The sequence below is a fragment of the Orussus abietinus genome, unplaced genomic scaffold (genome assembly GCF_000612105.2).
Source record: "Orussus abietinus isolate OABI.00-Male unplaced genomic scaffold, Oabi_2.0 scaffold300, whole genome shotgun sequence".
Taxonomy (NCBI): Eukaryota; Metazoa; Arthropoda; class Insecta; order Hymenoptera; family Orussidae; genus Orussus; species Orussus abietinus.
The window spans coordinates 71,017-94,057 of NW_019394684.1; the positions used below are offsets into that span (position 1 = coordinate 71,017).

The following is a 23,041-nucleotide window of genomic DNA, read 5'->3' on the forward strand; positions in this document are numbered from 1 at the left end:
CTCGGTAACATTAAATTCGAGAAGGTAACTGTGAAACATACCGTAAGTAACCGGGAACATTGAGAATTTAAGAGAACGTTAATTTTGTTATTTATACTTTAGGTTTCTTCGTTTAAATAACTTTTTTTTTTTCAATCAACTTCAAAGTTCAAGCTAAAGAGTAATAATTACTATTAGAAAATATTGATTATAGGGTCGTATTTACCTCCAGCTAAAAATATTCACGTATGTACAACTTCACGGAAAATTCCATGCGATTTGTTTCAGACGAACTGATATTTCATTCTGCGACGAAGCGAATGGGAGGTTTTGATTGGCTACGGAGAACGTACAACGGAAATTCCCCTCTACGATGTTTCTCTATAGCTAATCGAAACCTCTCGTTCGCTCTGTTGAAAAATTCAAATTCTTATAATTTCTCGATAAAAAAGGCTTTGAAGAAATGACCGATAACTTACCGGGAATTTATCTTCGTTTCTGACGTAACTTACTGGATTTAGAACTCTAGTCATATCGCATTTGATGCCTCAAGTAACCGGTTTGAATCAGAGATGGCGCTTTATCCTACGTCTTATTTTTGAAACGGCGCCTCGAGTACCAGAGGCATCCGCAGGAATAACGGCGCTCGTGTCGCAAAAATTTAATAGCTGTTTCCCCTTGGGCCTGGCTACTCTCATCTTCTCTCTGGTTTGGGGTAAATATAGAGCTAATAAACTTCAACGATAACGGGCTTTGGCGTTTTTGGGAATTACCGGCGTAACCATTTTGACGCCGGCATCTTGTTTGCTCAAAGTACAAGTTTTCTATTCGTCGAAAGGTAAGAATTAATTCATAAGATCGTTGCCGTTATGAATCTCTCCAATTCTTCACCCGTTTATATGTACATACATACGTATTGTACGAGATATGCGCTTATGATACCTAACCTTCAATTGCGTTATACTTGTAATACATTACATTGTATTAAGAGGGAAGTCATTCATTTGTAAGAGTATTCTCGGTAAAGATTAGTGTGGTTTACTGTGGGGTAGTTATTATTACTTGTAATAATTCAAATCTTGAAGTAAGGGCGAGACACTCAATAATTACGTGTATCTAATTATGAAAGAGAAATACTGAGCGTACCTTAAATTGCAGCACAATGGGGGAAAATAATTTCACAGCAAGAGCCTATCAAATGGATTTATTTGAAAAAGCTGTAAAGGAGAATACGATTATTTATTTACCAACTGGGACTGGTAAAACATTTATTGCAGTGTTGCTGATAAAACAGCTGAGTGGCGATATTCGAAAGTACGTCGATGATGAAATATTCTATTGTTAATAAGTAGCGTAAAGGCTTCACATATCCTGTGTAATAGTTAAGTAACGGTAGATGCGGGAAATGATATAAGAGCAGTTACTTTTACGTGCGGTATCTGTGACGACCTTTAGTGCGGTTGAAATTCAGAAATGTTTTTCAAAAATTTTCCATAGAATTGATCGTTGTCATTATATGTAATTTTAACGATATAATTTATTACATACAAACCTGACCCTCATATTTTTACAGGCCCTTTTTTGAAGGTGGAAAGCGTTCAATTTTTATCGTTAATACCGTACCACTTGTAACGCAACAAAGTGAATACGTTGCTAGGCATACGGGTTTAATTTGTAAGGGTTATAGCGGAGATATGCAAATAGATTATTGGGACAAAAATATTTGGTCTCGGGAAATCGAGCACAATCAGGTATTATTGGAAACATGAAATACTCATCTATTGGAAGTTTATCAAAGTAAAACGTCATTCAACATCCATTACAGGTCCTGGTAATGACGGCACAGATATTTGTTGACATTATATCTCATGGCTATTTGGAATTAAGAAGAGTGAACTTAATTATTTTTGATGAGTGTCATAGAGCGGTTGGTGACCATCCAATGCGTCAAGCTATGCAGCTATTCGAAACATGTGCGGAACACCCAAGAGTATTAGCTCTTTCGGCTACTCTTTTAAATGCAAACATAAAACTTCATAAAGTAGAAGAAACCATAAGGGTAATAGAATTTTCTAACCATGGCATGTTTTACAATTTAATATTATAACGGTATGGTTTCATTGTTTCAGTCGTTAGAAGTAACGTTTCATGCTAAAATCGCAACTCTACAGTCATATGCGATCGTTCAAAATTATGCTACAAAACCAAATGAGTATGTCGTCTTGTTTACACCACTTGAAGCTAATAAATTGATCACTGAAGTTGAGGAAGTTTTAAATGACATGATTTCCATTTTGAACATCGTGCAATTACCAAATGTTTGTACTAACAATGATTCCAGTGATGTGTTCCAACCAAAGAGTAAAAATTCAAAACTGATATGTGTAATTGAAGACATAAGAGACCATGTTTACCAGACAGGTAATTAATATATCATATAACTTCTATATCTGTTGCTATGTCCATCCGACGAGATTTTCCACAGTATTATTAATCCAGTGTTGTAATTACTCTTTTTTTCAATTTTATTCCACAGGTGTTTACGGGGGAAGCAAAGCAGTACTTTTGCATATGATACAACTCGAGCATATAAAAAAATACAATAATGACATGGTATGTCGTTTGCACAATACGGTGATATCAATTAATCAACATTTTGTTTTTTATCGTCTTGCATTTAGAGAAATATTATTTCTTTTATGGGTGTTGTCAAATTTTTCAGCGAACAATATGTGTGTTAGATTACATGATAACACAATTGACAAAGATAAGGAAATTTTTTCATCATGAAATGGAGAAATATACAGAGTTGGAATGTATTCATAAGTGAGTAATAATGATAATTGTTTTTGTTGTTAATTATACATTCTTTTCGCTCTCGTAGATAATTCTATTCGGCGTATACATAGTTTATCGTATGAAAAGCAACTCGTGTGAGCTAACTGTATCACACTTTACAGATTTTCAAGTGATAAAGTTAGAAAACTTTTTACTATTTTGAAGAATTGCGATGAAAATAAATTGAAGGATCAGAAGTTTTGCTGCATTATATTTGTGAAACGGCGGTTTACAGCTAAAGTACTGTATCATGTACTACAGGTAGCTATTTACTATCCTTTTAATTTTCCATAGAATCCATGGTCTTTTGTCCTTAACGCTTATGGACTGAATACATTTTATTTAACTTTACAGAAATTGCATGAAAGTGACAACGATTACAAGTTTTTATTGCCCGAATATGTCATAGGATATTCAAATAATCCATTCAAAAATTCCCGGGAGGTTCTCTGCATTTCAAAATGGAACAAAGAAAGTTTAATAAAGTAAGCATATTAAAAAATGTCTACGGTATCTGGATTGATAAAACATGAGCTGTTTATTTTGAAAGTCCATTTATACTTAAATTCAGATATTTAAGGGTTTGCGTTTCGATGCAATTAAAAATATACGTACAGGATACCAATGAGTACTACTGCTCAAGTGTATCTAAAGGAGTTAAATTTACAGTCCCTATTAAAATAATGCAATTATTAAGTGAATAATATGCGTTTTCTTACCAAGAATGAAGTTGAGCCACTTACAAAATTAACAACCAGATTCGTTATAAAATTTGAAAGAGCCCAAGTCTGTTCGACATAATTTAAAATGCTTCAAATTGAAAAAAACAATACTCAATTTATTTTATATATCTTTACAACACTTCAAAAACAATATTTATGCAATTCGGAACATTTTTTAACTACATAAATTACAAAACAATTTACTGCTCATCTACATTTTGTGTATGTGAAAGGGATTTGAAGAAGTCACGATGTTCCGGTGGTGTATATCGTAGGAGGTCCATTACGTCCTTTAATTTCGCTGGTGTAATTTGTCTTATATTTTTATAAAGTGGGGTCGATACAATATTTTCGAACTTTCTTGGTCTGCCCCGACGTGGTAATAAATCCAGGACTTTAGAATTTTCATTCTCATTCATTGATGTCTTATAGAAAATTTTATATGGTTCATTTCTGACAAAACACATCCAACATATTTTTAACCAGTTTATCGATTCTCCGTTAGAATTCTTTACCCTTTTAAAAATTGCGGCTTGTAATAATTTTATTGATACAAAATCCTCTCGTTTCATTTCATTTAGAATAAAGTTATTGCCTCTCCGGCAATTTTTGATAATATTATAACAATCTTGGGGGACAAACGGTAAATTATTTTTTTTTAATGACATTTCTCCCACGCTAAAGTCTCTATCATTTGGTAAAAACGAATGTCCCAATATTAAAAATTTATGATCTATGATTTCCACATTATGTTCAACAGTTTGGACAATTTTTAGCCACTTTAAAGCTACTTTAACGTTTCTATTTTATCCCGCACACGTGTCACTGTAAGCTGTAATGTGTCTTTCACTTCTTAAATTTTTAACATGTTTAGGATGTATGAAGCTATGATATATGAGCTAGGATATATGAAGCTATTTATTGAACACCTCTCGATGCTATAGTTTCATCCCAAAAGTACATGTAAACATTATCGTTATGAAAATTGTGAATACCCCAATTTAGAACGTACGTATAGATTGGACTTAGGCCACTTTCAAAATGATGGTTTTAATTATTGAACTAACTCTGAAAACTTATGTGTCCAAAATTATCGTATTTACTCGGAATATAATTAACCTCAAATGTTTTATCGATAGACAACCAAGTTGTACATGTAACTACGGACAATCGAAAATAATTAACAAATGGACTTAGGCTACTTTCAAAATTATGGTTTTAATTACTGAACTAACTCTAAAAACTTATGTGTCCAAAATTATCCTATTTACTCGGAATATAATTAACCTCAAATGTTTTATCGATAGACAACCAAGTTGTACATGTAACTACGGGCAATCGAAATTAATTAACAAATGATCTTAGGCCACTTTCAAAATGATGGTTTTAATTATTGAACTAACTCTGAAAACTTGTGTGTCCAAAATTATCCTATTTACTCTGAATATAATTAACCTCAAATGTTTTATCGATAGACAACCAAGTTGTACATGTAACTACGGGCAACCGAAAATAATTAACAAATGGACTTAGGCCACTTTCAAAATAAACGGCTCACATACAGGAGGGTCTTCTAATTGAAAACCTCTTGAAGCGATATAATATTTATTTATTTTATCACGTTCTATATGAATGGACGATGTATGATAATACATGGGCAAGGAATAATATAAAAAAAATAGTTTCACTAGATAATTATTATTTTCTCAGGTTCAGAAATGGTCGATCGAATTGTATCGTAGCAACTGATGTCGTTGACGAAGGCATAGACATACCTGCTTGCACACTGATTGTACGTTTCGATGCACCAATGGACTATCGAGCATATGTTCAAAGTAAAGGTCGTGCTCGGGATTCCGCAAGCCAATACGCACTATTAGTATCCTCCAATGATAAAACTTTTCCAGCTGCATACGCGACATTCAAACAAATGGAGGTGCATTTGGAAGAGGCATGTTGTCTTTACATATTTACATATTAAAAGAGAACAATCGACATGAAAATCTCTACAATTAACAAGGCGTAATTACATAAAATAATCATGACTTTATATGACAATTCACAGATCTTGGTTGGAAAAACTGATAAACGATTACAGCCTAGTTCGGAGGAAATAAAAACGAAATTGTACTCTTATTCGATAGATCCATATGTCGTACAGAATGAGAGTGGCGGTACGAGTGTGTTAACTGAACAAAATGCAATTAGCATGATTAATCGATATTGCAGTAGTTTATACAGATCAAAGTTCATCGTTTTATCACCAACATGGGTTTTACACAAGATTTCAAAATTGGATGAATCTCTGTACAAGGTAATGCACATGTGATCTTCATTTCTTGGTTTCAGGTGAAGTGAAACCCCCTTCAAATCAGTCGATTCGAATACAACACTTTGTTTTAAGGGTATTAGACCAAACTGTCCGAAACTTTGACACGTCACTCCTGATCTTCTAAAAATTGTCCTGACACATACAAAATTTGGATTATTAGAAAAGATTATTTAACTTAGCCCAGAGCAGAACCAAAATGGCGTCGAGCTCTCATATTTCGATCAATATACAATTATCGAAGGCTTTTATATGAGAAACTAAAGGGTCAGGACAATTTTACGACAATTTAGAACACTCTGGTAATCGATAAACGCGCATTTGAACGGGATAAAGGCAAAAAAAGTGTTGTATGCGCTTCTATGCCAAAACGATGGGAATACGAGGTCTCGGAGTGGAAATTTAATTGACCTGGAAATCACAGATGGCGCAGGGGGTCCCTCTGCAGTTAATTAGGCCCCAGAAAGCACGAATCCAGAGGATTTCTGGAGTTTTACTTCGATTTCTTGATATTTATTGTACGAAAACAACAGGTGGAGTATGCCATTTGGTACAATACCCAATATAATTCGACCCAGTTGTCAATATAAAAACAAACGTCGGCAACGTAGGCATTTAGAAAAATCTTTATCGACGTCGATCAAGTTCCTCGAGGTGTTTCACTTCACCTTAATGATTTTTTTAATCCCCTTTTGTTTTTAATTGTGACTGAGTAATTCGTCGTTGCTGCAGGTTACGTTAAAATTACCATCGGTATCGCCATTGAGTGAAACCATTGTAGGTGATGAAATGCCAAGTATAGATGAAGCTAAGCGATCCGTTGCTATGAAAACTTGTATCGCATTGCATAAAATGGGTGAATTATCGAACTACTTATTGCCTATTACTGGGACGAATATTCCGAAGAATACCGACCACTTGTTCCCGCATTGGGACGATGAAGCACCAGAAGTTAATAAAGCTTTCCTGGGCACTAACCGAATGAAGAGGAAGCACGATTTGGTGGTATGTATTAGCTCCTAATATTTATTCATTGAATATAAGAAAATTTATTCATTGAATATAAGAAAATACATGAAACGGATTCAGGAATTCCTTTACCATGGTTAAGCAGTGTGCGTGGCTATGGAAGTGAAACTTCCTTGGATGAGGGTAAGGTTGAGAGAATGTAACATTAAATACATGGAACAATTTTGCTAGCGACTCAAAATGGCGTCACGAGGCTTACCTTACTCCCTCAGCAGAGAGAAGTGGGAGTACCATAGCAGTATATTGTATGAAAATAACCTCCTGCTACGACACGAAAACGCGTCACGTTGTATGCTTTCTCTCCCTCATTAGTAAGATTATTCTTCATCGTGACGGTTTATCGTGTCGCGAATTAGTGGGGAATAGTGGAGAGTGTAATACAGAATTGCGACATCAAAACCCATCACATTTTGTAATTATCCCACCCGTATTCTTCATCGTGACGGTTTCTCGTGTCGTGAATTAGTGGGGTGTGTAATATAGAATTTCGACATCAAAACCCATCACATTTTGTTATTATCCCACTCGTATTCTTCATCGTGACGGTTTCTTGTGCCGTGAATTAGTGAGGAATGTAATATAGAACTGCGACACCAAAACATATCACATTTTGTATTTATCCCACCCGTATTCTTCATTGTGACGGTTTCCCGTGTCGCGAATTAGTGGGGAATGTAATACAGAATTGCGACATCAAAACCCATCACATTTTGTTATTATCCCACTCGTATTCTTCATCGTGACGCTTTCTCGTGTCGCGAATTAGTGGGGAATAGTGGGGAATGTAAAATATAGAACTGCGACATCAAAACCCATCACATTTTGTAATTATCCCACCCGTATTCTTCATCGTGACGGTTTCTTGTGTCGTGAATTAGTGAGGAATGTAATATAGAACTGCGACACCAAAACATCACATTTTGTATTTATTCCACCCGTATTCTTCATCGTGACGGTTTCTCGTGTCGTGAATTAGTGGGGAGTATAATATAGAATTGCGACATCAAAACCCATCATATTTTGTACTTATCCCACACGTATTCTTCATCGTGTCGCGAATTAGTGGGGAATAGTGGGAAGTGTAATATAGAATTGCGACATCAAAACCCATCACATTTTGTAATTATCCCACCCGTATTCTTCACCGTGACGCTTTCTTGTGTCGCGAATTAGACTTACCCCCTTCCATGAGATGTTTCACTTTGCAAAAATGCGAAAGCAACTAAACTGAATTTGTACTTAAACCATTGGCCAGATTGACAATATTCTAAGTGGATTTTGCAAAGATATATTGTTTGAATTAATTTTTATACGCAGCATTCAGAAGCACTTTATAGTGCATTTCCTAAGGCAAATGCAGAAGTCTATCTTCACGTTCTCGATGTCCAACCGAAATATCAGCTTCCAACTGATAACAGACGTCTCGTATTTTATAATTTGTTGAATGACAGGGCTGGATACGCTATTCTATCGTCGAAAAAGATGCCACAGGTATTATTAGCTACTATTATGTATATTGGAATTCAAGCACATTATAAATTGGAATATCTTATTTTTCAGATTCCATCGTTTCCAATTTTTATGAACGTAGGTGACCTGCGGGTCAATGTAATTGTTAATCATTCATCATTGAAGCTGAATGAAGAACAAATTCTATCGCTCTCAATATTCCATTCTATAGTATTCAATCAGGCATTGCAGCTTGTAAAGTCGTTCATGGTTTTCGACAAAGAAAATTTGGACAATTGCTTCTTGATCGTACCAGGTAAGCGATTGAACTCCCGATGAGTAAATTATTCAGATTTAAATAGATTTGTTGTACTTAGATACAAATAGTACGATCCCCTGAACACTTATACAACTTTTAGGTAAATGTTACGTCTTCGAAGCTAACGTGTTATGTAGCATAAAAGTAACATGGAGGTTAGATGTTTGTTATTATTTCCCACTCGATAAGGTAACATGTTATATTAATGTTATAAGTTCAGTTACCTTAAAGTAATATCAATTTTTCATATATTTAATAGAAAGATAATGCAATTTTATAAAAAATTATGTAAATTTTATTTTGTATCGTTCTGGTACTTGGCAATAGTTAGGTATTATATAATAGATCAGATTTTAAATGAAATTATGTGAATGATAAACTATCTGATTTTATTTAAAGACTATGATTTCATTCGACTAACAAACAATTACTGATAATGTGTATGCGAGTACGAATTAAAGTCACATATTTTTATACGAATCGTAAACAAAATATGACATATATTAATCTTATGACATTTGACGATGAATTATGATAATGACGATGACGATGATGTAAAAAAATAATTGACAGCACCAATATAGTTCTGTTTTGTTATAAATATGTCCTGCATATACACAGTAATATAATGTAAAATAAGAGTAACAAAGTTACGCTACATTTATATTGATACGATAGCAACAACTGTTACGTAACCTTTTAGCTCCATGTTTCATAACTGTTAAATTACTGTATTGTAACAAATGTGATGTAACTAGTTAATTCTGTTACGTAACTGTTAGGTTATTACATTGTAACAAACGTTATGTTATTCGTTAGTTTTAGGTTAAGTACGTAACCTAAAACTAATAAATAACATAACATTTGTTACAATACAGTAACTTAACAGTTATGTAACATGGAGCTAACAGGTTACATAACATTTGTTACTATCATATCTACATAAATGTAGCGTAACTTTGTTACTCTCATCTTACGTTATGTTACTGTCCTGATATTAACTGTATATATGCAGCACGTATTTGTAACAAAACAGAACTACGTTGGTGCTAACTGTCATTTATTTTATTACATCATCGTCATCGTCATTGTCATAATTCATCGTCAAATGTCATAAGATTAATATATGTCATATTTTGTTTACGATTCGTATAAAAATATGTGACTTTAATTCGTACTCGCATACACATTATCAGTAATTGTTTGTTAGTCGAATGAAATCATAGTCTTTAAATAAAATCAGATAGCTTATCGTTACATAATTTCCTTGAAAGTATGATTTGTCATTTAATATCTAACCATTGTCAAGTACCAAAAAATAATTAAAAATATAAAATTATGTAATTTTTTATAAAATTGCGTCATCTTTTTTATTAAATGTATGAAAAATTAATACTATTTTAAGATAACTGAAATTATAACACTAATATAACATGTTACATGACATGTTACCTTACCGAGTGGGAAATAATAATTAATATCTAACTTCCATGTTACTTTTATGCTACGTAACATGTTAGTTTCGGAAACGTAACGTTTACCCAACAGTTATATAACAGTGTTCACTGGGATTGAATAACAAGAACATTTTTTTTCTTTTTTTCCAGTTAACAGCAACTGGGATATTAATTGGAATCTCATCGAGCAGTATAAGTTAATACAAAAAATACCACCCTCGGTTCCCTTGAATGTTCAGGAGAATTATAAATTGGCCCTGGTAACACCAAGTTATCGAGCAGTGCCCAGTGTTTACATTGTTACCGACATTTGTAACATGGCTGCAAACTCGCAATTCCCAACCGAAGATTATAGTTCTTACGTCTCCTACTTTAAGGAGAGACACGAACTAACTATACAGGATGAGAGTCAGCCAATGCTGGAGGTGAAACTGATTTCTCCAAAAATAAATTGCATCAGGCCAAGGTATTAAGTTCATTTAGTCTTAAGGGGGTATTATCGTTTAGAAGCTTGTTTCTTAAGTAATTTTTAGGAATTAATTTTGCGAAAACTATCAAACCTCCAGTGCCGGGGTTTTTGACGCATATTAAGACACGTTTCAACTGGCAACACAAATTTTTTTGAAATTTTTTATGAAATTCCCGAAATTGCATTATATAAACCATTTTTTAAATACCTGTATACGAATTAGAAAAGAATTGAAATTTCATGAGTTTCAGGACCTTCCTTATAGTCTCCCTACTCACGTTGTTAAGTTTCAAACTATTCGGTAAACCGAGTTGGGAGAAAAGTTTTATAAACAAAACCTCTTCGACGCCACTTTCACATCACCTTAAGGTGAAGTGAAACATGTCAAGGAACTTAATCGACGTCGATAAAGATGATTTTTCTAACTGCCTACGTTGCCGACGTGCGTTTTTTAAATTGACAGCTTTGTCGAATTATATTAGATATTGTACCAAATGGCACTTAATGGCTACTTAAGTTCCACTTACGCGATGTGATTGCTCGCAAAAAATTAAGAAATGCGTGTTTTTTGCTTTTTGCCAATAAACATTTACACATCGGTTGTAAACAATGAATGTAGGTGGTATTAGGTTATATCCCGACTACCTTTATTGGGTTATATCGTGACCAATTCATCGTACATAAGTCGTGTCAACGTGGTAATTCTTCAAAATGTCATTGATTTTCATAACATGCAATTATTTATAAACAAATTAAAAAATAGTTTCAGAGACTAAGATTTTTCGCTAAACTTTGGGGGGTTGTTGCACCCCTTAAATGTGGACCATTGCAGATATAAAAAAACACGTGTCTCTTAGATTTTTGTGTTCTTCAACATATATGAAACTCAATAAGATCGGAGGTGGACACTTGGGAATGTTTCCTTGTTAAACCACTTTCATAATCATGGGCACATATGAAAGTAACGGTAAGGGCACATATGAAAGTAACGGTAATCTATACATTTCTTTCAGGAAAGTAAACACGAGTTTGACTAAACGCAAACGAGGCGACGTCTCCGAGGATTTTGAAGAGCACTTGGTCCCGGAATTGTGTCATAAGTACACATTTTCGGCATTGTACTGGCTCAAGGCAACCTATCTACCTTCGGTACTTCATCGAATTAACCAACTGTTGGTCGCAGAAGATCTAAGAGTGAAAGTAGCTCTAGAGGCAAATCTGGGAAGATCTAGTCTACCCTTGGGAGAAACCTGGGAGCCTTTGATAATCGTCGACAAAGTCGAGGAAACCGAACCCATACTGGATTACACTTTGGACGACACTCTACCGGAAGCTTCACTTCCGGAACCGGAACTCGTCGGGCCGGAAATCGACGGTAGATCATCGTCATGCTTTTCTCCTTATTAAGTTCAATTTATCTTCATATTTTTATATTTTTCAGTATTAAGCTCCGAGACGAAACTGTACTCGTGGACGAAGGAACAGGAACCCCCGAACCTGGACAAAGACATCGAGCAGATTCAAATCATCGATATTGAGTATTATTACCAGTTCATGAACGTTGTCAACGAAACCGATAAAGAAGCTTTGGTAAAGAATACCGATTACTCTAATTAAGGTGAAGTGAAACACGTCGAGGAACTTGGTCGACGTCGATAAAGGAGATTTTTCTAAATGCCTACGTTGCCGACGTTCGTTTTTATATCGACAGCTGGATCAAATTATATTGGGTATCGTACCAAATGGCATACTCCACCTGTCGTTTTCCTACAATAATTATAAAGAAATCGAAGTAAAACTCCAGAAACCCTCTGGATTCGTGCTTTCTGGGGCCCTAATTGAAGGCAGAGGGACCCCCTGCGCCATCTGTGATTTCCAGGTCAATTAAATCTTCACTCTGAGACCTCGTATTACCATCGTTTTGGCATAGAAGCGCATACAACACTTTTTTTGCCTTTATCTCGTTCAAATTCGAGTTTATCGATTACCAGAGTGTTCTAAATTGTCGTAAAATTGTCCTGACCCTTTAGTTTCTCATATCAGAGCCTTCGATAATTGTATATTGATGGATATATGAGAGCTCGACGCCATTTTGGTTCTGGTGTGGGTTGAGTTAAAAAATTTTGTTAAAAAATCCAAATTTTGAATGCGGCAGGACAATTCTTAGATTATCAGGAGTGATGTGTCAAAGTTTCGGACAGTTTGGTCCAATACCCTTAAAAAAAAGTGTTGTATTCGAATCGACTGTTTTGAAGGGGGTTTCACTTCACCTTAAATAACGCTCCAGAAAGCACGAATCCAGAGGATTTCTGGCGTTTTACTTCGATTTCTTTATAATTATTGTAGGAAAAGGACTTGTGGAGTATGCCATTTGGTACAATACCCAATATAATTCGACACAGATGTCAATATAAAAACGAACGTCGACAACGTAGGCATTTAGAAAAATTTTCTTTATCGACGTCGATCAAGTTCCTCGGCGTGTTTCACTTCACCTTATCTGGTTTATTGGGATAACTTACTATTGCGGGATTTTTTTAATTACAGGTTAAGAGAAACCGTGTGCTAGAGTACTCGAAAAAGCCAACGGTGAAAGTGTCGAAATTAAATATGCTACATCGGAACAACCCCAGGGGCCCTAGCCCGGTGGATATTGCTCAGGTAACCATGAAATTCCCCCAATTATACCATGCAAAACATTTGTCATTTGAAGGTTTGTTCGTTTTGCCTACACTTTTAAGAAAAGTTCACACTTTGGCGTTTGTTTTGATGGAAGTGACGCAGATGGCGCTGTTCGTTTTGCGAGGGCATCTACCCCCAGTGTACACTTTCTGAAAATTGATGAAAATTCCTTTCACAAATTTCAGGTATTGAGGATCAATAAGGGTCAGAATATTATTCCAGTAGAATGAAAAACAATTTAACTACAACAGTGAAAAATTATAGTTTAATTCACATCCTACAATTCGTTCTATTACCTTGTAATTGTAAAAGATGAAAATTCCTTTCACGAATTTCAGGTATTGAGGATCAATAAGGGTCAGAATATTATTCCAGTAGAATGAAAAACAATTTAACTACAACAATGAAAAATTATAGTTTAATTCACATCCTACAATTCGTTCTATTACCTTGTAATTGTAAAAGATGAAAATTCCTTTCACGAATTTCAGGTATTGAGGATCAATAAGGATCAGAATATTATTCCAGTAGAATGAAAAAGAATTTAACCACAACAGGGAAAATGTATAGCTTAGTTCATTCCAACCGCGGTTAGGTAGTAATACATAATTATTGTAAATTGTTTCAAACATTACGTACAAAACTAAAACGCTAAATCGTTCTATACACGAAGAAGATGCATTAATAATTACATCTGTTTATATTACGTTGAGATGTTACCATAAATTTTCTATTTTCCTGTTTGTTGGTCTTTTCAATTTTGAAATTTGCCGCCTAATTCGCGGGCTACCCTTCTTGCACTTGCTCGGGATGCCCTCGCAAAACTAACAGCGACATCTGCGTCACTTCCATCGAAACAAACGCCAAAGTGTGCACTTTTCATACTGTAGAAAGTGCAGGCAAAACGAATAAACCTCTTGTGTCCGACTATCGTAAGCCGCCAATGTCTTTACTAATCGGTGGCGCCATCTTACAGGCGTTAACGAGTAAAATGGGACATGATGCCTTTGACCTGGAACGCTTGGAAACTCTGGGAGATGCATTCTTAAAATTCGCAGTCTCGCTGTACCTCTTCGATTGCTTTCCGCAGTACAACGAGGGACAGTTGACGTCATTGAAGATGAAACTACTTGGCAATCGGAATTTGTATTACTGCGGTAAAAGCAAAGGCGTTCCTGGGCGCATTAAGGTCGACGAATTCGTGCCCAATAGCAACTTTATCATTCCTGCTACAGTGTGCCAAAGAGACGTGCAAACTGTAATGCGCATAGCGGAGGTAAAGGACCACGATCCGTAGAACGATGTATGTACAGTAGGCACCCCCACATCGGAAATATGGAATGAACCCTATTGGAGAATTTAGTGCTTTTTTAGTGCTATTTTAGTGCTACAACCTCGATTTTAGTGCTCCGCCCCTTATACCGAAAATCGGTGGTGGTGCTGAGTGAACGTTCACCCAACACCACCACAGTGCATATTACGTTAAGGGAAAGATTCACGGGAAAAACGAGTATGCAGTATTTTGGTGCTATTTAAGTGCTTTAGGAATACCCAAGGGACAGATCCGAAACATCACCCCTTTCACGCCAAAACTACCCCCGATTGTATAAGTGCCAAGAGAGAAGAGGTAGAAATAATAAGATTTTGCATGTTCTCTTTTCGAATTATTTTGGTGTTATTTAAGTGCCTTAAGGATATCCAAGAGCCAGATTCTAAAGACCACCCCCTTCACCCTAAAACTACCCCCGATCGTATAGACTCGAAGATAGAAAAGGTAGAAGTAATAACACATTTTGCACGTTCTTCTCTCTCATTATTTTGGTGTTATTTAAGTGCTTTAAGGATATCGTGGGTATCCACAGAGCACATAAATAGCACCTAAATAATGCGAAAAGAGAACGTGCAAATTTTCATATTTCTACCTCTTCTGTCTTGGAGCCTATATGATTGGGAGTAGTTTTGAGGTGAAAGGGGTGGTCTTTAGAATCTGGCTCTTGGATATCCTTAAAGCACTTAAATAACACCAAAATAATGCGAGAGACGAACGTGTAAAATGTGTTATTATTTCTACCTTGTTTCTACTCTTCTTTCTTGGAGCCTATATGATCGGGGGTAGTTTTAGGGTGAAGGGGGTGATGTTTCGGATCTGTCTCTTGGGTATTCCTAAAGCACTTAAATAGAACCAAAATAATTCGAAAAGAGAACATGCAAAATCTTATTATTTCTACCTCTTCTCTCTTGGCACTTATACAATCGGGGGTAGTTTTGGCGTGAAAGGGGTGATGTTTCGGATCTGGCTCTTGGGTATTCCTAAAGCACTTAAATAGCACCAAAATACTGCACACTCGTTTTTTCCCTGAATCTTTCCCTTAACGTAGTATGCTCTATGGGGGTGCTGAGTGAACGTTCACTCAGCACCACCACCGATTTTCGGTATAAGGGGTGGAGCACCAAAATCGAGGTTGTAGCACTAAAATAGCACTAAAAAAGCACTAAATTCTCCAATAGGTTTCCTTCCATATTTCCGATGTGGGGGTGCCTACTGTACATACATCGTAGAACGCTGCTGCCGAAATTCTCTCATGAAAGTACTTATATCAAAATCTCACGTGTGCATTTGTTTTCTTACCAGGTATCGCCTAGTGTTTTGTATGAATTGGAAATACCGGCCGAGGAGAGATTGAGTGGTTACGTTAGTCATGCAACGTTGAATTCCATCAAGGAGAAGATATTAGCCTGGGATGATGTTAAAACACATTCCAGTTTAGAACACTTTTTAGGAATGCAAACTGTACCGGATAAAGTTGTCGCAGATGCTGTAGAAGCACTGATCGGTGTCTATCTTAAAGTAAGGAACTTTTTCGGTATTGATAATGAATTTTTCTCAGATGTTTAGGATTAAACTAACAAGGAAGGTATCCCAGGTCGAGCTCTCCGATTTCATTTCTTTTATAATATGTTATAGTAGTCTAAAAATTAAACGACACGTATTTTTTTTCATCGATAATGAATTTTTCTCTGATGTTTCGGACAAAATTGACAAGGAAGGTACCCCAGGTCGATCTCTCCGATTTCATTTCTTTTATAATATGTTATAGTGGACTAAAAACTAAGCGACACGTATTTTTTTTCATCCATAATGAATTTTTCTCAGATGTTTAGGACAAAATTGACAAGGAAGGTACCCCAGGTCGATCTCTCAGATTTGATTTCTTTTATAATATGTTATACTGGAAAAATTAAACGACACGTATTTTTTTTCATCGATAATGAATTTTTCTCTGATGTTTCGGATGAAACTAACAAGGAAGGTATCCCAGGTCGATCTCTCCGATTTGATTTCTTTTATATGTTATAGTAGTCTAAAAACTAAGCGACACGTATTTTGTTATCGATAATGAATTTTTCTTAGATGTTTAGGACAAAATTGACAAGGAAGGTACCCCAGGTCGATCTCTCCGATTTCATTTCTTTTATAATATGTTATAGTGGACTAAAAACTAAGCGACACGTATTTTTTTTCATCCATAATGAATTTTTCTCAGATGTTTAGGACAAAATTGACAAGGAAGGTACCCCAGGTCGATCTCTCAGATTTGATTTCTTTTATAATATGTTATACTGGACTAAACAGTAAGCGACACGTATTTTTTTTCATCGATAATGAATTTTTCTCTGATGTTTCGGATGAAACTAACAAGGAAGGTACCCCAGGTCGATCTTTCCGATTTGATTTCTTTTATATGTTATAGTAGACTAAAAACTAAGCGACACGTTTTTTGTTATCGATAATGAATTTTTTTCAGATGTTTAGGACAAAATTGACAAGGAAGGTACCCCAGGTCGATCTCTCCGATTTGATTTCTTTTATAATATGTTATAGTAGTCTAAAAACCAAGCGACACGTATTTTTTTTCATCGATAATGAATTTTTTTCAGATGTTTAGGACAATACTAACAAGGAAGATATCCCAGGTCAATCTTTCCGATTTGATTTCTTTTATAATATGTTATAGTAGTCTAAAAATTAAACGACACGTATTTTTTTTCATCGATAATGAATTTTGAATCTGAATTAACAAAAACTCGCTGTTAGCTCGGCATGATTTACAAGGTATAAAAAATGTCTACTTGATAGGAACTAGGAGCGGAAGGAGCCGTGAAATTTTTAACCTGGCTCGACGTTTTGCCCAAAAACATTGATATTAAAAAAGTGTTCTTCCAAGCATCCGAAAGTCCAAGATATGGGGAAGGTAACATCAACATTCACATGCCGTGGGCCAACTACATAGAGGAAAAAATCGGCTACAAATTTAAGGACCGTGCTTTTCTATTACAGGTAATTGTTTATATTTCTGGTAATGAAATACTTCACCTAAAGTTGCAGACAGCAGATTACCGGATGATTTATGTATGTAACTGTGTAACGTTAATTACAGGCATTTACGCACCCCTCATATACACCTAATAACATTACGCCATGTTATCAACGACTTGAATTTCTGGGTGACGCAATACTAGGTAAATATCAATTTACAGAATTTTATACAGTTGAATATATTTGAAAACCACATTATTAAATTTCTTTTCAGACTTCTTAATTACTCTACATATATACGAGACGTTTGAGGATTTAAATCCTGGAGAGCTTACGGATCTGAGATCTGCTCTTGTAAATAACATAACATTCGCGTGTTTAGCAGTTCGTCATGGACTGCATACAGCTTTATTGGCATATGCCCCACTGTTAAATGACATAATAGATCGGTTCGTCAAATTCCAGGAGGAAAGGAATTTCGTAATTAATGACGAGGTATAATCAGTAGAGGTTATTCTACATTTATTTAAGGTGAAGTGAAACCCCCTTCAAATCAGTCGATTTGAATACAACACTTTTTTTTAAGGGTATTGGACCAACTGTCCAAAATTTTGATACATCACTCGTGATCATCTAAGAATTATCCTGACATATTCAAAATTTAGTTACTCGTAAAACATTTTGTAACTTAGCCCAGATCGGAACAAAAATGGCGTCGAGCTCTCATATTTTGAACAATATGCAATTATCGAAGGCTCTGATATGAGAAACAAAAGGGTCAGGATAATTTTACGACAATTTAAAACACTCTGATAATCGATAAACTCGCATTTGGACGGGATAAAGGCAAAAAAAGTGTTGTATGTGCTTCTATGCCAAAACGATGGTAATATGAGTCCTCGGAGTGAAGATTTAATTGACCTGGAAATCATAGATGGCGCAGGGGGGCCCTCTGCGGTCAATTAGGGCCCCAGAAAGCATGAATCCAGAGGATTTCTGGAGTTTTACCTCGATTTCTTGATATTTATTGTACGAAATCGACAGGTGGAGTATGTCATTTGCTACAATTAGAGTTCTAAATCCAGTAAGTTACGTCAGAAACGAAAAGAAATTCCGGGTAACTTATCGGTAATTTCTCCAAAGCCATTTTTATCGAGAAATTATGAGAATTTGAATTTTTCAACAGATCGAACGAGAGGTTTCGATTAGCTATAGAGAAACATCGTAGAGGGGAATTTCCGTTGTACGTTCTCCGTAGCCAATCAAAACCTTCCATTCGCTTCGTCGCAGAATGAAATATTAGTTCATTTGAAACAAATCGCATGGAATTTTCCGTGAAGTTGTAGATACATGAATATTTTTAGCTGGAGGTAAATACGACCCTATAATCAATATTTTCTAATAGCAATTATTACTCTTTAGCTTGAACTTTGAAGTTGATTGAAAAAATAAAGTTATTTAAACGAAGAAACCTAAAGTATAAATAACAAAATTAACGTTCTCTTAAATTCTCAATGTTCCCGGTAACTTACGGTATGTTTCACAGTTACCTTCTCCAATTTAATGTTACCGAGAATTTTCGAACTCTAGCTACAATACCCAATATAATTCGACCCAGCTGTCGATATAAAAACGAACGTCGGCAACGTAGGCATTTAGAAAAATCTCCTTTATCGACGTCGATCAAGCTCCTCGACGTGTTTCACTTCACCTTAATAATTTAAGCCTCTCTTACGGGTATATGTAATGCTTTTTTTCTTTTTAGTTGTTATGGATACTTCTGGAAGAAGAAGAATGCAATATGGCAGAACATGTTGATGTACCGAAAGTCTTGGGAGATATCTTTGAATCTGTCATCGGCGCCATATATTTAGATACTGGCAAAGACCTTGTGAAAGTTTGGGAAATAGTCTACGCTCTGATGAACAAAGAAATCGGTAAGATTGCATCATTCACGAAACTTGTTATTAGATTCCTAGCTGGATGGATACATAGAATGTCGTTCAATTTATGTGAAAAGGAGGTCTTCATTTTCATATGGGATTGATGGATTTAAATTGTTTTAGAAACATTCAGTTCCAATGTTCCTAAGCAGCCTATACGTGTCATTCATGAAACACCAGGAGCAAAACCAGAATTTACGTAAGCATATCAGTGATATTTCACTTAGTCTAGAATTTTACATCTACTAGAATATATGAGCCGTTTATTTTGAAAGTGTCCATTTATGTTCGAATCGAGATATTAAAGGATTTGCGTCGGATTAAATTTTAAAATATGGGTAACAGACAACATAGTAGAATAATGTTTTTGGGTTCCTAAGGGTGTCAAATTTATCATCCCAATTAGCATTATTAACATTATTTAAGAAATAATATGATTTTATGACTACAAATGGACCTACGCCACTTTCAAAATCAATGAAATGACGTTTACAATTCTTAAGAAAGCACAAGTCCATAGGAAAAATAATTTTCCTTGAAATAAAAATAAATGTATACACTTTCATGTTATAAAATCAGAAAAATATTCAACTTTTATTCTTTGTTAAGTAATTTTTACATTAAAATTAATATTGTTTTATTAATTGTTATTCAGTCTTCTCCAGTTTGTGTATGCGGGAGGGATTTAAAATAACTATGGTGTGCAGATGGTATATAATGTAATAAATCCATTAAGGTGAAGTGAAACACGTCGAGGAACTTGATCGACGTCGATAAAAATTTTTCTAAATGCCTACGTTGCCGACGTTCGTTTTCATATTGATAGCTGGGTCGAATTATATTGGGTATTGTACCGAATGGCATACTCCACCTGTCGTTTTCGTACAATAATTATAAAGAAATCCAAGTAAAACTCCAGAAATCCTCTGGATTCATGATTTCTGGGGCCCTAATTGACTGCAGAGGGACCCACTGCGCCATCTATGATTTCCAGATCAATTAAATTTTCACTCCGAGACCTCGTATTCCCATCGTTTTGGCATAGAAGCGCATACAACACTTTTTTTGCCTTTATCCCGTTCAAATGCGAGTTTATCGATTACCAGAATGTTCTAAATTGTTGTAAAATTGTCCTGACCCTTTCGATTCTCATATCAGAGCCTTCGATAATTGTATATTGATCGAAATATGAGAGCTCGACGCCATTTTGATTCTGGTCTAGGCCGAATACAAAAATTTTGTTAAAAAATCCATATTTTGAACGCGTTAGGACAATTATTAGATGATCAGGGGTGGTGTGTCAAAGTTTCGGACAGTTTGGTCTAATATCTTTAAAAGAAAAAGTGTTTTCTTCGAATCGACTGATTTGAAAGGGGTTTCACTTCACCTTAAGGTAGCTAACTCGATTTTTTTAAAAATGGACCTACGCTACTTTCAAAATAAACGGCTCATATGATCGTTATAAACTCTGCTGCCGTTACTTTGGAGATTACTAAATTATAAATTAAGTAATTGGAGGGAATAACAGTATCTGTATTGTATGGTGACCACGATTATTAAGTAAAATTATGTATTTTGTTTCAGGCAAGCTTCTACGATAGAAGGCACGAACACTGTAATGGTGTCTTTATATGTATTCGATGGTGGGAAAAAGAAATGCTTCCATGGATTTGGTGGTAATAAAAAAGAAGCTAAATGTGCTGCCGCCAAACAAGCATTGAAGTATTTGAGGTGTAAAAAGTAAAATTGTTGTGTTGAAAATGTTAAATCGGTTCTAATGCGAATAGTTTACATAATGTAAAAACACACTTTCGGTGTACAATAACGTAGCCGAATACATTTATCTTTGGTCTATTAATTGCAAACGTAGCTCAAATTGCTTCCTTCCCATAAAAAGCTCAAATCAATTATTTTGGCCAAATTCATTCCATTGAAATCCCTGCTGAAATCTTCTTGTCAAATGTTACAATAAAAACTGTATAGAACCAAATAACAAAATTAGGAGCTAAATTTGAAAATAATATTTTATTTGGCGAGCACCGAAAGGATCATATGCTACGAGTACATCTCGGGTGCTCACCAAATAAATTATTGTTTTCAAATTTAGCACCGGTTTTTTTTTTTATTTGGTTTGATATAGTTTTTAATATTTATCTTTGGTTTGAGGAAGTCGAAAATCTTGTACATGCAACATACGTGAAACAAAATATACTGTAACATTTCGCAAAAAGATTTCAGCTAGGATTTCAATCGAGTGAATGTTCCACTATATTTGGCAAAAACAATTGATTTGAGCTTTTCATGGGAAGGAAGCAATTTTACCTATTTTTGGAATTAATTGGCGCAAGATAAATGTAGTTAGCTAAGTTTTTGTACACCAAAAGTGTGTTTCGAGTGGGTTTAATTTATTTTTATGAAAGATAAACATGTTAATGTCTCTATGTCATAAAATTTGTAATACATCTACTGTTCATTCTTATAAATTGTAATCGATTATTTTATCTTTTCCTTTCCTTCATCATGGTCCGTAATCTTAGTCCTGCGTAGACATTTAATTTCCAGCTTCGTAATAAACTCTTCGAAAGGTTACATCCACATTCATTTTGAAACTGTGAAAGATCTTTCATACTGTTTACAATATGTAGAACATATGTAGAACATAATACAATGTAATGGAAATTTATTACGTGTATGAACTTGAAATCCAACAATGAGACATATTGAATACGAACTCTGCATTTAATCTGAATTTCCTGAGTTCTCGTCACTGACATATTTGGTCGTATTCGATATATTTCTATGCGTAACACATTCCTACAATGTACAATAATCTAATTGATCTACTGTCAATCCAAATATTATTCTATAATTAGACAGTACGTTTCATTATGGTCCGTAATCTTAGTCCTGCGTAGACATTTAATTTCCAGCTTCGTAATAAACTCTTCGAGAGGTTTCATCCATATTCATTTTGAAACTGTGAAAGATCTTTCATACTGTTTACAATATGTAGAACATTGTAATATAATGTAATAGAAATTTATTACATGTATGAACTTGAAATCCAACGATGAGACATATTGAATACAGAGTCTGCATTTAATTTGAATGTCCTGAGTTCTCGTCACTGACATATTTGGTCGTATTCGATATCTTCCCAGTGAAAACTGTTAACTCCCTTGGACATGCCAAATTTTTAGGTGCCGCCCTTTACTTCGTCCTTGAGTGTCCCAGGTGACTCGCACATGGGGTCGTCCGAGATCGACAAGAGTTGCCCGGGCACGGAAAATTCCAAATACCACTAGGTAGTCGAACACTTGGGCGCCTTGGAGTAAACCTTTTTATGGGTTTATTAGGGTTGGACCATTTGAAACCGGAAATTTAGCAAATCCAAGGGTTTTTTTGAGGATAAATGAGCCCATAATTATGAAAGTGGTCTAAGTCAAAATTGAAAAGAAATGAGTTTATCAGTTCTTTCACCCCACATTATTTTAAACAAAATTAATT

The 23,041-nt window shown here is 35.1% G+C and overlaps 2 protein-coding genes across 5 annotated transcripts in view; one reads left to right on the plus strand and one right to left on the minus strand.

Annotated features, from left to right (window-relative positions):
• Positions 1–23,041, minus strand: part of LOC105703426 — a 29,481-nt gene that overhangs the window by 2,958 nt on the left and 3,482 nt on the right. The window lies entirely within an intron of this gene.
• LOC105703424 (endoribonuclease Dicer) lies at positions 694–22,017 on the plus strand. 2 transcript variants are annotated; one of them, XM_012431811.2, is made up of 26 exons: positions 694–817; positions 1,138–1,293; positions 1,553–1,730; positions 1,805–2,038; positions 2,109–2,400; positions 2,516–2,592; positions 2,702–2,805; positions 2,940–3,078; positions 3,172–3,302; positions 5,250–5,490; positions 5,605–5,853; positions 6,601–6,873; positions 8,215–8,388; positions 8,458–8,662; positions 10,273–10,588; positions 11,605–11,966; positions 12,033–12,181; positions 13,139–13,252; positions 14,250–14,549; positions 15,906–16,121; positions 17,412–17,612; positions 17,713–17,794; positions 17,866–18,086; positions 19,357–19,528; positions 19,658–19,733; positions 21,119–22,017. In XM_012431811.2, exons 2-26 carry the CDS (start codon positions 1,142–1,144, stop codon positions 21,276–21,278), a joined length of 4,818 nt encoding a protein of 1,605 aa, XP_012287234.1. In that variant the 5' UTR covers positions 694–817; positions 1,138–1,141; the 3' UTR covers positions 21,279–22,017. The 2 variants fall into 2 exon arrangements, with proteins under 2 accessions (XP_012287234.1, XP_012287235.1); XM_012431812.2 differs by lacking the exon at positions 694–817 and adding an exon at positions 940–1,063 and having other exon boundaries at positions 21,119–21,278.

Bases quoted from the DNA above. Each gene is read 5' to 3' on its own strand.
- LOC105703424 (XM_012431811.2), top strand. From the start codon at position 1,142: ATGGGGGAAAATAATTTCACAGCAAGAGCCTATCAAATGGATTTATTT. The intron at 2,593-2,701 runs GTATGTCGTTTG...CAAATTTTTCAG, and splicing joins AAAAATACAATAATGACATG to CGAACAATATGTGTGTTAGA. The intron at 17,795-17,865 runs GTAAATATCAAT...ATTTCTTTTCAG, and splicing joins TCTGGGTGACGCAATACTAG to ACTTCTTAATTACTCTACAT.